An 18,777-nucleotide genomic window follows, 5' to 3' on the forward strand; every position below is an offset into this window, starting at 1 on the left:
GTTCTGTCACAAACTGCTTCAAAAAACAATCCTGAACTACTTCTAAAAAGTCGTTAGATTCTAATTAGATTCCCAGTCAAAAAATTCCAATCAACCAACCAATCTGACTAAAATTAGTCCCCTAGAATTACTAGATTTTCGAGCCTTGTGGCCATAACAATTTCCTCCCATAGTCTCCCTTGGTCCCTATTTAAGTTTGGAGGACGGTATATTACGCCTAAAATCAATTTCTCATACCCCTCAGAAAATTCTTTCCAGACAGACTCTGTATGTGTTATTTCAGACTTTATACCTGTTTTTATGCAACAATTTAAACGATCTCGGTCATAGAGTGCCACCCCACCCCCTTTACCGATACTTGTATCTACTTGAAACAATTTAAAACCCTGAATATGACATTCAGCAGGCATGTTCCAATTTTATACATTAAACCACGTCTCAGTTATTGCAAAAACATCAATGTTACCCGCACTTGCAACTAATCTCAATTTGTCCATCTTATTTCTCGCACTACGTGTATTAGAATCAAATATCTTCAGAAAACCTCCCTTCTCTTTTCTCTTCCTGCTGATTTCTGTTCCTCTACTATACCTATTACTGTCCTTGTCACCTAGTGCCACTGGGTTTCCAATATTCTCCAATAACTCTGCCTCATTCTGCCTATTAATGGTTTCCCTAAAACTCACACTATCGCTACACTGAGAATTCATCGATTTTCCACAAAAACCCATACCACTATCTATTTCTAGTTTAAAGACCTAAGAGCTCCCTCCACTGCATTGGCCAGTGCTCCCACCCCAAACCTAGACAAGTGAACCCCATCCCTGGCATACATGTCATTTCTACCATAGAAGAGGTCCCAGTTGTCTATGAATGTTACTGAATTTTCCTAACAGTGTTTGTCCAGCCAGCAATTGACACCAATTGCCCTGGACAACCATTCATTTCCAACTCCTCTCCTGGGCAAAATGCCACATATCACAGGGTTCCCACCCTTCCTCCTAATAATCTCTATTGCTGTCCTATACCTGCTAATCAGGTCTTCACTCCTACGTCTGCCAACATCGTTGCCTCCCGCACTGAGGCAGATAATAGGATTGCTCCCATTACCTTTCATGATATCGTCTAGACGGCTAACAGTAATCCTCATCCCAGCCCCAGGAAAACATACCTTCTGCCTCCTCCTCCTGTTCCTAAGACAAAAAGCCCTATCCATAAATTTAACCCAACTGTCCCCAACTAAAACAATGTTCATACCTTCACTGGCGGAATTCGTCGTGACGTTCTCGATAGTGTTCGTTGAGGTTTCAAGGGATGTTGACTCTCTCTCATCCACCAATGCTTCCCTGGAGCTCAATGTGACGCTCCCAGCAGACAACCCACATTCGTAAGGTAGCACCGAAAATGGGTTGGAAGTTTCCACAGTAGTCTTCTGGTTCTTCATTGTTTCAGCCACTCCAACAGTCTTCTTGATCCTCAGCTTCGTTCCATGTTGCCCGGCCACTGACCAGGTTCCCCTCTTGACCTGAGGACTTACAACAGGAGGATTACTACGAATCCTCTTGTTTCCCTCCGTCAATCGCCGTATCTCGAGCTTAGCAACCCTAAGCTCCTCTTTTAGCTGCTGGCAGAGTTGCTCAAGAGAGGACATCTTGGTTCGGATTCACAGAGCACACAAGACAATTCTCAGAGCTAAGTACAGGTCACCATGATAATATATACCTGGAAAGTACTCGAGGGCCTGGTCCCAACTCCGCACACTGCCCTAACAACATACAGAAGTGAGAGATATGGGAGGAAGTGCAAAATAAACCCAATGAAGAGCAGGGGTGCAGTAAGCATAAGGGAACACTATCAACATTCGTAGCCTGAGACTATTCAACATCAGAAGATATCTGAAACACGATTGGAACAAGTGAAGAAGCCTTCAAGAAGAAAGTGGACAAGTATCTTCACCCAGTGCCAGATCAACCAGGTTGTGATAGATACGTGGGGCTGTTGTTGCCTCCAGCAGCAACAGCCTAGTTGACCAGGCAAACACCAGACGAGCCTGGCCCATGGCCAGGCCCCGAGAGTAGCAAGACTCTCGAAACTCATCAAGGGTAAAGACCAGCAAGATGACGCTCCTGTTGCTGCCGCAGACACCGTCACCGCTGCCACCAGCTATACACCACTTCACCTATATCACCTAACGTTCAATGGTCGTGGAGACCAGGAATCAGTAAAGCTGGTTGATAATAGTTAAAAGGCAAGGCCTGGAGCTATGAATCGACCCCTACAAGCACAACTAGGCAAGTATAACAAAAACTCGTTCACAAAGAAGATTTGAACCTAAAGCGAACAGCGTTGTGTAGAGGTGTACTGGCATAATTACGTTCGCAATGGAATAAAGATACTTAACTATTACACGTGTCTTACTAATCGGCTTGTCGGTATTGCATATCATTATCATGCTCAGGTCTACATGAGGAACACTGTAGACACCAGTTATCTCACAACTTTTCCCCAACCTGACTCACGAAATCGTAATGACACGATTGCAAACAAACCATACCCCGGCCGGGATTGGTACCTAGTTGGACGAATCTTATTGTGGCTAGCTGGTCTAGTGGCTAACGCGACGGTCTGGAGTTTTGACACACACTGACCGCGGGTTCAATCCCGGCCGGGGTATGGTTTCCCCAACCTCTTCGACATATACCCCAATACACACACACACAAAGTTCCTCATGATTAAAACATATGCTGGCTGCTTTGTATGAGACAAACAAAGGTGTTGAATGTGACTGAAGTGGATACACACTTTCCAGTCCTGCATCTTAGAAAATAGTAGTCTATAGATATATATCTAACAGAGAAGGATTAGTACTCACTACACAGGAGATGCCGTACTTGTGGCCCTGAAACTCTGCCACCTGGGTCCTGTCGGAGATGTCCCACACCCTGACGGAGGGTTGGTGGCCACACTCGCCGGTGGCCAGGTAGCGACCACATGGAGAGTACGCCACACAGGTGATCGTCTTACGTGAGGCATTCTGCAGGTGCTGCTGTCGGTTCTTGCGTGAGTTAAGTAACACTACGGTACATCTGCAACAGAAATACAACTAGTACACTCACAGTAATTACTATTACATATAATTACTACTACCCATACATTAACCTACCTTCAGTAAGCACATTCTCCTTAATGTAACAAAAAGACAAAAGACTAACAGAAGCATTTCTTAAAGCGAAGTATATTTTAGCACATAATCGTTAAACGCGCGTGAATGTGGTTGTAGCGAGCTATTAAGTGCAGTAGTTGAACCAAATAATGGAATCGCGGATTCAAACCTCTCTGGTGTGTAAGTTTACTTGAGATGAGATTGGGAATCATGGCCCCCGCGACCCGGCATCAGTCTAGTCATTATGTTTGTCCGTCTAATCAGTAAGGTTGTTGATACGGTACGTATTCCAACGTATGCACAACAGTCTGACTTATGATTACCTGTGACTTATTTTGAGGGTTCATCTACCCTACAAGCCCGGCCTTTGGCCAAGCTTCCTTGTTGAGTGCCTGTTCAACCAGGCTGTTGCTGTCAGTGGCCCGCTGGCCTACATAACCATCACAGCTTAGTTGATCGGCACTTGGTGGGGGTAGCGATCCAGTTTCTTTTAGAAAACTTTTATATTTTTCCCATGAGAAACACTTTCAGAGGTAGGTACACTGGGTCCTTGGTGGTTGGAATCACTAAAATAGGTCTATTGCAGTTAAAGATGCGAGACCAGAAGCTACGAATTGACCCCAGCAAAGACAAGTAGGCGAGTAAACTGTAAGAGAATAATCATGACATACACATGGTGAACACAAGTGCTAGATCTGGAGCACACACTAGCTACACACAATACAAGAGAGCGGTTATCAAGATACCAGCTGAGGGATTGATCTCAAATCTGCACACACAAATCACTCCCTATAAGTGCAAAAGTCTCGACAGATGGTGCAAAATACCAATGAAAACCAGGGATGCAATGGGTACGCCAATAGATAACACGGTAAGTATAAAGGGACCAAGATATTTCGACACCCTCTCCTCGTACGTAAGAGGAATTACCAACAGACCAGTGGCGTCGTACGGGGGGTGGGGCGCCCCGGGTGACACCATTTAGGGGGTGACACCATAGAGCCTCTAAAGGTGACACTAATGCCCAAAATAGTGCTGCACCAACATAAGAGAAGAATCCTTCGTTTCTATATAGCTTATATAGGCTTATAATAGGGAAAATCATTGATTTTCATGATGTGATAATGATTTTGCAGGACTGAAGGCAAGAAAATGTAAGATCAGATTCACTGAGATGTTACCTGTACTCAAGGTCAAATCGGAACTAGTGTTTCTCTGATATTGCAATGTTTTTCTTTATTTTTCAAGTTTCATTTTGTTTTGTTTTTGCATTGTTGAAGGTGAATAAATGTAGGATGTGTTGGCTGTACTCAAAGTGGTGTTTGAGTTTATGTTTATTCAGTATTACTACGATTATTTATCATTAATAAAGTTGAGAAGTATTCTCCTGCTCAGTTTATGGTCCTTAAACGTTCTCATTGTTAAACATTTGTCAGTGTTCATGCAGTAGTGACGTAACTGGTGTTTACTACCCGTCAGTGTTCATGCAGTAGTGACGTAACTGGTGTTTACTACCCGTCAGTGTTCATGCAGTAGTGACGTAACTGGTGTTTACTACCCGTCAGTGTTCATGCAGTAGTGACGTAACTGGTGTTTACTACCCGTCAGTGTTCATGCAGTAGTGACGTAACTGGTGTTTACTACCCCCCATCCCCCCGACCTTGGATTTCATGGAGGTGACGCCAAAAATGCTACCCCTGGTGTCACCCAAGATTCCACCCCGGGTGACACCTGACCAGCCGGCCTGTGGCTCGTACGTTGGATTGCGTGCAGCCAGCAGCAACAGCCTGGTTGATCAGTCTCTGATCCACCAGGAGGCCTGGTCACAGACCGGGCCGCGGGGGCGTTGACTCCCGGAACTCTCTCCAGGTAAACTCCAAGTAAACACCAACCCTAGCGGCGCCTCTGCAACAGACCCTTAGTTGTCTTTCTCAAATCAGTTCCTGATCAGCCGAGTTGTATTGCCTATGTTGAACTGCATGCGGTAACACCAACAGCTTGGTTAATCAGGTAATAACCAGGTCTGGTCTAGGACCGAGCCGCGGGGACAGTAATTCCCGAAATCGTCTTCTGGTAATCTCCAAGGAAGAACCCAGATGCCAAAAATGAGGCTGCACAAGAACACCAAAGGTAAAACGTTTTCACAAGTGAGCGAGCTCAGGTGATAATGGTGAGTATGGTGAATGACGGTAGTGGTGGTAATGGTGGATGATTGTGGTGTGGTAGTGACGGTGTGGTAGTAGTGTAGTGGTGATGGTGGTTAGTTGTAGTTGTGGTGAGCAGTACTGGTGGTGGTTCATGAGTGATTCATTTTATAAGAAAATATCCTGGTCTGTTAGGATAATATTACAATTTCACTGTGAGTTTGGACTTGGTTCATGCTCAAGTTATCACTGTGTTGGTTTCTTCTCACTGGCTCTCTGGTAATTAATATTAGCTCTTGCTTTATCTTTTTGTGTAAACTATTCTTGATAGCCAAGTCTTGGAACTGTGCGTTGATGATGCAAGTATTGTACTGTGTGTCGTGGAAAGCACAGTGCCAGGGCCGGCAGAAACTTCCCGAGACTACACTGCTCATCATCGGCTCTCAATGGTGACTGAAAAAAATTAATGGTGAAGAGCGAATATTATAATGATTACCTTTAATAAAAATATACACTATTTTAAATTTAATGAAGGGGAACTAAATCTTTTATTTTTTTTTTTTTTTTCAAAAAATGTGAGAACCATGGTCCCAATTCTTCAGTATAAGAATACGCTGGTACAAAGAAAAAAAAATCATGGGAGAAACAATAGAAGTTTCTACAAGAGGTGTTTGTTTATAATGGTTGTCATGTTGATGTGAACCTGCAGGCTGACTGATCAGGCTGCTACCCAGGATGTACAACCACAGGCTCAGTAGCGTGACTAGAAAAAACTATCTAAACCGGACACAGGTATGTTGCGTCTCGAGCAAGTACAGTGACCAACGGACGTAAAGACTCAGCAAACCAACTTCACGAGCTTCCTCGACATGAGTATAACTAAACATGCTACTATGATGGTGAAAATTACATACATAAATCTATGGCACTCTGTGGCACCATTACCTTTCCTCACAAAAGTGTGAACCTTACAAAGGAACAAGCAAGTAAGTTACAAATCACTATTAAATCTGATTAAACCTCGCCATCACTAACTCCACTTACCGGAAGCCATAAACTTAATGAAGATTGAGACACTTATGCAACATATTGGAATATTTATTTAGGAAACGTTTCGCCACACAGTGGCTTCATCAGTCCAACACAAAGCAGAAAGGTGTGAGGAGAGGAGTTTGAGGTAATCAGTCCCTCAGCCTGGAGTCGATGTATTCAGTCCATCAATCTTGTAGAGTGTACAGCATATGACCGTAGACGTGGCTTATATACTGTAGTCAGGTGAGGTGAAGCAGGAGGAGGCGGGGTCAAAGTGGCACCATCCACTAGTCGAAGTAGGTCTTCGTCCAAAGGTTGAACAAGTTTGAAGAATTCTTTGTATCAAGATCCCATGATGTTGCAGTGTCTGACAGTTGTGATGAATGGTTTTGAAAACCAACAAGTTGAAGATTGAGACACTTATGCAACATATGGGAATCTTTATTTAGGAAACGTTTCGTCACACAGTGGCTTCATCAGTCCAACACAATGAATTCTTCAAACTTGTTCAACCTTTGGACGAAGACCTACTTCGACTAGTGGATGGTACCACTTTGACCCCGCCTCCGCCTGTTTCACCTCACCTGACTACAGTATATAAGCCACGTCTACGGTCATATGCTGTACACTCTACAAGATTGATGGACTGAATACATCGACTCCAGGCTGAGGGGCTGATTACCTCAAACTCCTCTCCTCACACCTTTCTGCTTTGTGTTGGACTGATGAAGCCAGTGTGTGGCGAAACGTTTCCTAAATAAATATTCCCATATGTTACATAAGTGTCTCAATCTTCAACTTGTCGGTTTTCAAAACCATTCATCACACATAAACTTAATCTAAGGGGCACAAAAGACACGCTCCGCCTTTGTTCTCCCTGCAACTTAATTAAAACTCCTGGTAACAATAAATTTAATAAAAATAATAATGAACTTCATGCATCAAGGAGCGTAGATGATGTCAGGCACGGCTGAGGTGTAATTCCATCATCAACATTACATATTACAAGGAGTCACTCCTTGGAACGGGTGACACCCCCCCCCCCACCACCACCTCCTCCAAAGTCATATTTCAAGACAAGAGTGATACTTGAATAAGAATACAGACCTAAGTATGGATAATGATGATGATGGTGAGGATAAATGAACCAGACGAGTATGGTGGCAAATAAAAACTGGCGACGTATATACAGAAAGTAAATATACAAAGCAATATAAAATAGATGCGGGAAGGCTCGGAAGAGATAAACACACGTAGTCATGGTGTTAATGAGTGTCAGTGGTGAAGGTTATATCTACATACCCTCACTCATAAATGGTGTTGTCTTAAACATAAATACTGTCTCACACTTTATACCAGCACCAGCACTTGTTTCAGCCTCCCTCTACCCACTGCCACGTCATCCATCTTATGATTATTATCATTAACATCAATATAATAACAATTGTAAGCACGTTAAAACATCAATGTTTTTCCATCAGCCGTGAAGGCAATCATTAGCAGGAAGACTATCATCAGTGTCAAGGTGTTGGGTGCATTATCAGTAACGGCAGTCATCACCCAGGGGGGAAACTACTCAGTAATGACGAAATGTTTGGTGATCACAAACACACCTGTGTGTGTGTCACCACATACCACAGCTCCAAACACACAGGAATCATGACGTGTGTGAGGCACAATACTTAAAATACCCAACACCAAATACTAAGGTGAAGGCACTCAAAAACTAGGCTGCTTCTATGTTTTAACATCTTGTTGAAAAGGGGGAGAGACAAGGAAGCATCTCAGAATACAAAATAAAATTGGATACATCAGCAGTCTGCAGCTACACAAATTTATACGCATTGCAATGTGCTAAAATAAGTTGTTCCCGTCACACTCCATCACACATATCAGGACGAACTGCATATATGAGGTAAAGACAATTATCAACCAGAGCTGGGAAACCTTAGTAAGGCGATAAGGCTATAAGCAAGCATTCCCCTATGGGTCCAGTAGCTACGGCAGTTTCAAAGGTTTCACTGCAGCAGGAATTACGTGGGCATCGTTATTTCTCATGGTAGTTTATCTGACAGTCGCTGAGGAGTGAACAGTAGAGTATGAGAAGGAAGACGTGTTAACCAAAATAGTCGTGCTCTTTCTACACTCTAACAACAAAAAACATAATCAATCATTAACTTATTTGCCAGGCGTGAGAAGTGGCTCACCCCAGAGATAATGGAAATACTGTCCCTTGGACAGCATTTCCATTATCTCACTCTCGAGATAATGGATATACTGTCCAAGAGTGAATGGACTTCCTATGGGCATCTTACTGACAAAGAGAATGAAATGTGCTCGATTTTAAATAATTATTTTCTCTCGGTTTTTACACAGGAAGACACTAATAATATTCCAGTAATTAATTTTTATAGTGGACCTGAAGAAGATAAATTATGTAACATCACAGTCACTAGTGAAATGGTTATGAAACAAATAGACAGACTGAAGCAAAATAAGTCGCCGGGTCCTGATGAGCTTTTTTCAAGGGTTCTTAAGGAATGCAAAATGGAACTCTGTGAACCATTAACTAATATTTTTAATTTATCTCTTCAAACAGGTGTAGTGTCTGATATGTGGAAGATGACTAATGTAATTCCTATTTTTAAAGCAGGGGACATTCGTTACCGTCAAATTACCGCCCAATAAGTCTGACCTCAATTGTAGGCAAATTGCTAGAGTCAATTATAGCTGAGATTATAAGAAGCCATCTCGATAAGCATAGCTTGATTAATGATACTCAGCATGGATTCACGAGAGGCCGTTCTTGTCTAACTAATTTATTAACTTTCTTCAGTAAAGCTTTTGAGGCTGTTAATCACGATAAAGAATTTGATATTATTTACTTAGATTTTAGTAAGGCTTTTGATCGAGTTCCGCACCAAAGACTGTTAAAGAAAGTGGCAGCTCATGGCATTGGGGGAAAAGTGCTCTCGTGGATCGAGTCATGGCTCACAGACAGGAAGCAGTGTCCATAAATGGGGTTAAATCCGAGTGGGGATCTGTAACAAGTGGGGTTCCACAGGGATCAGTCTTGGACCCGTTGTTGTTTATAATATATATCAATGACCTTGATGAGATTGTAGATGAATGGTTCAGAGAACCGGCATGTTGTTGAATTAGACACATGTGCAACTCTTGGGTATCTTTATTGAGGAAACGTTTCGCCACACAGTGGCTTCATCAGTCCATACAAAGGAGAAACTTGAAGAACAGGAGGAGAATGAGGTAATCAGTCCCTCAGCCTTGAGTCGATGTGGTCAGTCCATCAATCTAGAATAGAATACGGCATATGAGCGGAGAAGCAGCTTATAAACCGTAGACAGGTGAGGGGCAGCAGTCGTAGGTGGTGTCACAGTTGTCCAATGTGGAAGTAGGTCGTGCCCAAGGGTTAGGCAAGTGAAGAATTCCCAAGTATTAAGATCCCAAGAAGTTGCAGTGTCTGACAGGATTGTAGATGAATGGTTCAGAGAACCGACATGTTGTTGAATTAGACACATGTGCAACTCTTGGGTATCTTTATTGAGGAAACGTTTCGCCACACAGTGGCTTCATCAGTCCATACAAAGGAGAAACTTCGACATCGACTCAAGGCTGAGGAACTGATTACCTCATTCTCCTCCTGTTCTTCAAGTTTCTCCTTTGTATGGACTGATGAAGCCACTGTGTGGCGAAACGTTTCCTCAATAAAGATACCCAAGAGTTGCACATGTGTCTAATTCAACGACCTTGATGAGGGTATTACTAGTGATATGAGCAAATTCGCCGATGACACAAAGATAGGTAGGATAATTGATTCAAACGTAGATGTTAGGGAACTTCAGGAGGATTTAGACAATCTCTATTCTTGGTCAGAAAAGTGGCAGATGCATTTCAATGTAGATAAATGCAAGGTTCTGAAGCTCGGGAGTGTCCATAACCCAAGCACTTACCAGTTAAATAATGTAGAACTTAGCCATACAGATTGCGAAAAGGACTTGGGGGTTATGGTGAGCAGCAACCTTAAACCAAGACAGCAGTGCCTAAGCGTACGTAATAAGGCAAATAGGTTATTGGGATTTATATCAAGAAGTGTAAGCAACAGAAGTCCAGAGGTCATACTGCAGCTTTATACATCATTAATAGGGCCTCACCTAGATTATGCAGCTCAGTTCTGGTCTCCATATTACAGAATGGACATAAATTCGTTAGAAAACATTCAGCGTAGAATGACCAAGTTTAATACATAGCATTAGAAATCTTCCTTATGAAGAAAGATTGAAGACTCTTAAATTACATTCTCTTGTTAGACGAAGAATGAGGGGAGACATGATCGAAGTGTATAAGTGGAAGATGGGTATTAATAAGGGGGACATTAATAAGGTTTTGAGGATATCTCTCCAAGAGAGAACCCGTCCTCTCCAAGAGAGAACCCGCAGTAACGGATTTAAATTATACAAGTTTAGATTTAGAAAAAACATAGGAAAGTATTGGTTTGGAAATAGGGTAGTTGATGAGTGGAACAGTCTACCTAGTTGGGTTATTGAGGCTAGGACTTTGGGTAGTTTCAAATTTAGGTTGGATAAATATGAGTTAGAGGGGTTGGATTTGAGTGGGACTTGCAAATGAGTGGATAGTTATCAGACCTTATTTCTTGGGTGGCATTGAAAATTAGGTTGGGCAAATGTTTTGTTAGTGGGATGGATTGTAAAGAACCTGCTCAGTATGGGCCGACAGGCCTGCCGCAGTGATCCTCCTTTCTTATGTTATGTTTCCTGCCTTGAACGGAGCCATCAACACCGAGCAATATTCTATACGAGAGATCACGAATGATTTAAACAGAGTGACCACTGGTGTTATTATCGTTTTAAAAGTTCTCATTATCCACTGCCTCATTTTTCATTTTGTCTTATGTTCTTAAATATGTCATCTGATATTATACGAAAAAGCTGCACGTTAATTTCGTTCTAGGAGATGGTCCTCCTGTCTTCTGTGTCCAGTATTTGTTTTTAACGTTCGTCATTCTTTCCATATGTGAGGGGTGTGGGAGGGGGTGAGGCAATGTGTGGAAGGAGGCGAGGGAGCATGTGGGATGGGGTGAGGGAACGTGAGAGGCGAAGGAGAATGTGGGAGGCGAGGGAGTGTGGGAGGGGGTGAGGGATCGTTCGTATGGGAGGGGGTGAGGGGTCGTTCGTATGGGAGGGGAGTGAGGGGGAGTGTAAGAGGGGGAGGGGGTGTTCGGGTTATACAGCAACTAAGCAAGCCGATGTTACTAAACACTGCGCCTGCGTAACTACAGGTGGCACTAGTCACAGGTGACCAGGAAGAATGCATGGTGGAGGTATTAAGGTCCCAACCTGTGAACAATACTCAGAGGGAAACCAGCCAAGAACTTCTAGGAAGAGGGGAGGGGTAGGTAGGATGGAGGAGTGGAAGGGTGGTGGAAGGTGGGGTGGGGAAGGTAGAATGGAGGAGAAGCGAGGTGGGGAAGGTAGGATGGAGGAGAGGTGGGTTGGGGAAGGGAGGATGGAGGAGTGCGCGGGGTGGGGAAGGGGGGATGGAGGAGTGGGCGGGGTGGGGAAGGGAGGATGGAGGAGCGGCGGGGTGGGGAAGGAAGGATGGAGAGTCGGGGTTAGGTAGGTAGGGGGGGGGTGGAGGACGGGGTTGGGAAAGACGGGATGGGGGTGACGGGGGTGAACGACAAATGTGGTGCTAACTGTGGTCGCAATACTCTGAGAGGAGTAAACAGGGAATGAGGTGAATACAAGTGAACTTTTAAAGGCAGAGGCAATGATACTATTTTAACTGGATATGTTTCAGCCGCTGAGCGAACAGAGGAAGGTATCCCTGTAGCCCATAAACCCACTTCCTTCTACCTTAATGTAGACAAAAGTTTATAATGCAGTTAAATATCAGCATTGAAGATCTGAAGTCAATCAGAAGAGACATTCACAAGTGCCATTTCATGGGCCAGACCTAGTCCGGGACATAAGGTATAGAAGACTGCAATATCAGGCAACAACATAATGGAGGAATAAACCTACATTGAAATCCCAGTACGACTCTGTGTTTAGTGAACCACTAATCGGTCTGAGGATCGACGACCCAAATGATTTCATGAATGAGCCTCAAAACTCCATAAATGTATGCCAGATTTCCGACATTACCCTAACTCCGATAGATTTCGAAAAAGCCATTGACAACATACCCATGCACTCAGCCCCGGGCCCAGACTCGTGGAACTCTGTTTTCATTAAGAACTGCAAGAAACCCCTCTCGCGTGCCCTAAGTACACTTTGGAGGAGGAGCTTGGATATGGGTGAAATTCCAGTCACTTAAAACAACGGATATAGCCCCACTCCATAAAGTTGGCAGCAAAGCACTAGCTAAGAACTATAGACCAATAGCTCTGACGTCCCACATCATAAAAATCTTTGAAAGAGTGCTAAGAAGCAGGATTGCAAATCACCTGGATTCCCAAACTCTGCACAATCCAGGGCAACATGGGTTCAGGGCAGGTCGCTCCTGCCTCTCACAACTACTGGATCACTATGACATGGTCTTGGATGCACTGGAAGAAAATCAGAATGCAGATGTAATATACACAGACTTTGCAAAAGCATTTGACAAATGCGATCATGGCGTAATAGCCCATAAAATACGTGCTAAAGGAATAACTGGGAAAGTGGGGAGATGGATCTTCAACTTCCTAACAAATCGAACACAAAGAGTAGTGGTCAACAGAGTTAAATCGGAGGTTGCCATAGTGAAGAGCTCTGTTCCACAAGGCACAGTACTCGCCCCCATCTTATTCCTTATCCTCATATCAGACATAGACAGAGATATACACCACAGCACCGTATCATCCTTTGCGGATGATACTAGGATCTGCATGAGGCTGTCATCTGCTGAGGACGCGGTTAACCTCCAAGAAGATATAAACAAAGTTTTCCAGTGGGCAACGGTAAACAATATGATGTTCAATGAGGACAAATTAAAACTACTCCGTTATGGAAAACTGGAGGAGATAATAACTAGAACAGAGTATACTACTGACTCCGGCCATACAATAGAGCGGAAAAATAATGTAAGGGACCTGGGAGTAGTAATGTCTGAGGATCTCACTTTCAAGGATCACAACAGTGCCACGATCGCACGTGCAAAGAAAATGATAGGATGGATAATGAGAACTTTCAAAACGAGAGATGCCAAGCCAATGATGATCCTTTTCAAATCACTTGTTCTCTCTAGGCTGGAATACTGCTGTACATTAACATCTCCATTCAAAGCAGGTGAAATCGCAGATCTAGAGAGCATACAGAGATCCTTTACTGCACGTATAAGTTCTGTCAAGCACCTTAACTACTGGGAACGCTTGGAAGCACTTGACTTGTACTCGTTGGAACGCAGGAGGGAGAGAGATATCATAATCTACACTTGGAAAATCTTGGAAGGAATGGTCCCAAATCTGCACACAGAAATCACTCCCTACGAAAGCAAAAGACTGGGCAGACGATGCAAAATGCCCCCAATAAAAAGTAGGGGCGCCATTGGTACACTCAGGGAAAACGCCATAAGTGTCCGGGGCCCAAAACTGTTCAACAGCCTCCCATCAAGCATTAGGGGAATTGCCAATAAGCCCCTGGCTGCCTTCAAGAGAGAGCTGGACAGATACCTAAAGTCAGTGCCGGATCAGCCGGGCTGTGGCTCGTACGTTGGACTGCGTGCGGCCAGCAGTAACAGCCTAGTTGATCAGGTCCTGATCCATCGGGAGGCCTGGTCATGGACCGGGCCGCGGGGGCGTTGATCCCCGGAATAACCTCCAGGTAACATGCACAGTGGCCTGGGACAGAGAAACTATCAGAAAGCATATACCTGGAGTCTTCCTGGAGGTTATTCCGGGATCAACGCCCCCGCGGCCCGGTCCACGATCAGGCCTACCGGTGGATCAGGGCCTGATTAACCAGGCTGTTACTGCTGGCTGCACGCATTCCAACAGGAGCAATACACAAATAACCTGCACCTAAGAGAATCAAATTTATGACGACGTTTCGGTCCGACTTGGAACATTAACTTCAAGAAGGATCTTGATAAGTTCCTCAAGTCAGTTCCTGATTAGATAGGCTATGGCTCGTACGTTGGACTGCACGCAGCCAGTAGTAACAGGCTGATTGAGCAGATTTTGATCCACCAGGAGACCTGGCCACTTGGGCACTGACCACCTTCAGATTTATCACAACTTCTTCAATAAAACAGACACCTACACTGCCCAAAACTACATCAGCGGTGAAACTGTAAAGAGGCATTCTCTAGTAACTGCACAGTTATTGCAAATTAGGAATCACACAGTCAGCTAACAATCCGTATCTTCCTTTCAACAAAATTAACCAGAACTTGAAGTTTGAAACTGCTCGGAAAAAAAATCCCAAGTTCTTAAATAATACTGGAAAACTGGCACCAACACAACCCAAGATCAATCAAAAAATCTCACTGACACACCAGTCTTCATGATTTAAAATCGATCATATGAGGCCTCCTCCCGTTATTGCAGAGAAATTACTCTGTTTTATTACAGCATGACCCACTCGTGTGTGGGCACCGATGGGTAGGCGATGCAAAATGCCCCCAATAAAAAGTAGGGGCGCCATTGGTACACTAAGAGAAAACACCATAAGTGTCCGGGGCCCAAGACTGTTCAACAGCCTCCCATCAAGCATTAGGGGAATTGCCAATAAACCCCTGGCTGCCTTCAAGAGAGAGCTGGACAGATACCTAAAGTCAGTGCCGGATCAGCCGGGCTGTGGCTCGTACGTTGGACTGCGTGCGGCCAGCAGTAACAGCCTAGTTGATCAGGCCCTGATCCATCGGGAGGCCTGGTCATGGACCGGGCCGCGGGGGCGTTGATCCCCGGAATAACCTCCAGGTAACCTCCAGGTAACCTGTGACGTCAACTCCACCTGCTTCATTTCACCTCTAATCTAGTGTACAAAATCTGGCCGCATGACTATGCTTTAGGACTGAGGGACTGGACACCTCCCACCTAGGATGACAGACTGATAACGTAAAAACTACTTCAACTTCTATAATTCTTTTGTTTATCGTATTCGACTGAAGAAGCTTGTTGTGCAGGCCAAACGTTCTGACAAAGATATGCAAGTGTTGTAAACGGGTCATATTCATCAATTTGTGGTTGTTGTATAATCATCAATAATTAAAAAAAAAAAAAACGCTGAACGCCCTCTCCAGTTATCACAAGGAATCTAACTTCACTACCTGTGTTAGTAAACTGGCAAATCCCAAGAGTACATGGAATCTTCACTGCCAGTATAAAATCGGTCAAGCACCTAAATTACTTGGGTACACCTGAAGTCACTCGAACTGTATTCCCAGGGACGTATGAACATAAGAACATAAGAACGAAGGAACACTGCAGAAGGCCTACTGGCCCATGCGAGGCAGGTCCAAGTCTCCTACCGGCTTAAGCCAATGCACCCAACCTAGTCAGGTCAGGTCACATTGACTTAAGGGAGGAACACATAAGAACATAAGAACGAAGGAACACTGCAGAAGGCCTACTGGCCCATGCGAGGCAGGTCCAAGTCCCTACCGGCTTAAGCCAATGCACCCAACCTAGTCAGGTCAGGTCACATTGAGTTAAGGGAGGAACACGGCAACCGACCTGTTAGCACAAGCTATCAGGTCTAACTCACATCCACCCACATCTACTCATGTATTTATCCAACCTATTTTTAAAGCTACACAACGTTCTGGCCTCTATAACGGTACTTGGGAGTTTGTTCCACTCATCCACAACTCTATTACCAAACCAGTACTTTCCTATATCCCTCCTGAATCTGAATTTTTCCAACTTAAAACCATTGCTGCGAGTCCTGTCTAGGCTAGATATTTTCAGCACACTATTTACATCCCCTTTATTTATTCCTGTCTTCCACTTATAAACCTCAATCATATCCCCCCTGATTCTACGTCTTTCTAGAGAGTGCAGTTTCAGGGCCCTTAGTCTATCCTCATAGGGAAGGTTTCTGATACATGGGATCATCTTTGTCATCCTCCTTTGTACATTTTCCAGAGAATTTATATCCATTCTGTAATACGGTGACCAAAACTGTGCAGCATAATCTAAATGAGGCCTAACCAAGGATGTATAGAGTTGAAGAACAACCTGAGGACTCCTATTATTTATGATTCTTGATATGAAGCCAAGGATTCTATTAGCTTTATTGCGAACACTTATGCACTGTTGTCTTGGTTTCAGATTACTGCTATATCCTTCCTGAATCTGAATTTTTCCAACTTAAAACCATTGCTGCGAGTCCTGTCTAGGCTAGATATTTTCAGCACACTATTTACATCCCCTTTATTTATTCCTGTCTTCCATTTATACACCTCAATCATATCCCCCCTAATTCTACGTCTTTCTAGAGAGTGCAGTTTCAGGGCCCTTAGTCTATCCTCATAGGGAAGGTTTCTGATACATGGGATCAACTTTGTCATCAAAATTTACACTTGGATAATTTGGGAAGGATTAGTCCCAAATCTGCGCATCGAAATCAGTCCTACGAAAGGAAGAGGCTCGACAACAGTGGAACACCCCAAAATGACAGGACGTGTGCAATGAATTCACTAAGAGATAACTCAATAAGTGGAAAGGGATGAAGACTTTTCAATATCCTTCATAAGGTGAATTACTAACACACCCCTAGCAAGTCAGATCCTGATTAACTCGGTTCCTGATCAGCCGGACTGTGGTGACTAAGTTAGACTGCATGCCGCCAGCACCAACAGCCTGACTGATCAACCTGTTAACTAGACCTACAGGGCTGAGGGAAGCGGTGACCCCCAGAACTGCCTGAAGGTAAACCACAGGCCAGGAGTATGGCGCGTGCTGAAAGGTACAAAAGGGTGGGAGAGATGACCCAGGAAGTAACCACAAAGACCCATTTAAAGAGTGCAGAAGTAGCGGCCTGGGTAAGGTGGTGGTGCTGGGTGTGAGTCACTGTGCCCTTGAGCCCTCACCTGCCTGCCTTGATACAGGCACCAGGGCAGGGGTATGGAGGAAGGGAGGGGAGGGGTAGGGAGGAAGAAGGAAATAGTATGGGGGTTTGGTAAGGATGGAGGGAGGGGTAAGAATAAGGGGAGGAGGGGAGGGTAAAGGAAGACTGGAGCAGAGAAGCAACAGCAATAATAATGATGATAAATTAGACACATGTGCAACTCTTGGGTATCTTTATTGAGGAAACGTTTCGCCACACAGTGGCTTCATCAGTCCATACAAAGGAGAATCTTGAAGAACAGGAGGAGAATGATGGACTGACCACATCGACTCAAGGTTGAGGGACTGATTACCTCATTCTCCTCCTGTTCTTCAAGATTCTCCTTTGTATGGACTGATGAAGCCACTGTGTGGCGAAACGTTTCCTCAATAAAGATACCCAAGAGTTGCACATGTGTCTAATTTATCAACATGTCGGTTCTCTGAACCATTCATCCAGCAATAATAATAATAATAATAATAATAATAATAATAATAATAATAATAATAATAATAATATAGAAGTAGCAGACCAGGAACCAACAAGAATGAGACAGCAAAAGAAATGCAGACAAAAGCTATTTCTGTGAAAGGTATATCAAAGGTGCATCCCAAAGAGGACAGAGAAAGTGGGGGGCGGACACAGTGGAAGTGGGACGGACACAGTGGAAGTGAGGTGGACACAGTGGAAGCGGGGAGTGCACTCAAGGAAGTGGTTAGCACACATGGGATGGAAGTGGAGAAGACATGGAAAATAAGTGAGGGGGGAGCGGGGATGACGCAAAAAAATGGGGAAAGCAGCGGAAGGAAAAGGGGAAGGGAAGAGGATGGAGAGGAAGAAAATGAGAAGCGGAGGAAATGAGGGATGGGAAGGCTAAAGAACAGAAAATGGATAAAGGAAACATGTATAACAGGTTCCTGGAAGTCTTGTAGCCGTGAAGCCAGGCTTCCCGGGTAAATCGTCTGATCAACCTGGAGACTGTTGCCTGTATCCCGCAGGCCTACATAGGCAGTAGTCCAGTTTTCTTTGGTCTGGCATTATGCTAGTATTAGGCTGAAGTCTTGCGCCACGGATGTTGACACACTGTTCTCTAATTTTGTTTTAAGCTCCCCTGCTTTTCAGTGACCATGTTCTACCTGTCCTTCTTCCCTCCCCCACATCTCCCACTTCAGTAAGCGGTTTTGGAAGTTATAGATTATCATATATATTATGAGGCATTTCTCTTTTCCCCCTTCCAGAGAGCACATGCCAAATGCTTTGAAGTATTCCCTGTAATTTAGAAGTTTTACTTAACTGCGTGTGAAAATTATTATTATTATTATTATTATTATTATTATTATTATTATTATTATTATTATTATATTA

The 18,777-nt window shown here is 44.0% G+C and overlaps 1 protein-coding gene across 12 annotated transcripts in view; it reads right to left on the reverse strand.

Moving 5' to 3' along the window:
• Positions 1-18,777, reverse strand: part of Wdr62 (WD repeat domain 62) — a 697,795-nt gene that overhangs the window by 348,126 nt on the left and 330,892 nt on the right. For all 12 annotated transcript variants that reach the window (XM_070087131.1, XM_070087133.1, XM_070087132.1 and 9 more), the window contains one exon: positions 2,874-3,087. In XM_070087131.1, the coding sequence (XP_069943232.1) occupies positions 2,874-3,087 (214 nt within the window). The remainder of the gene's footprint in view (positions 1-2,873; positions 3,088-18,777) is intronic.

The sequence above is a fragment of the Cherax quadricarinatus genome, chromosome 21, assembly GCF_038502225.1.
Source record: "Cherax quadricarinatus isolate ZL_2023a chromosome 21, ASM3850222v1, whole genome shotgun sequence".
Taxonomy (NCBI): Eukaryota; Metazoa; Arthropoda; class Malacostraca; order Decapoda; family Parastacidae; genus Cherax; species Cherax quadricarinatus.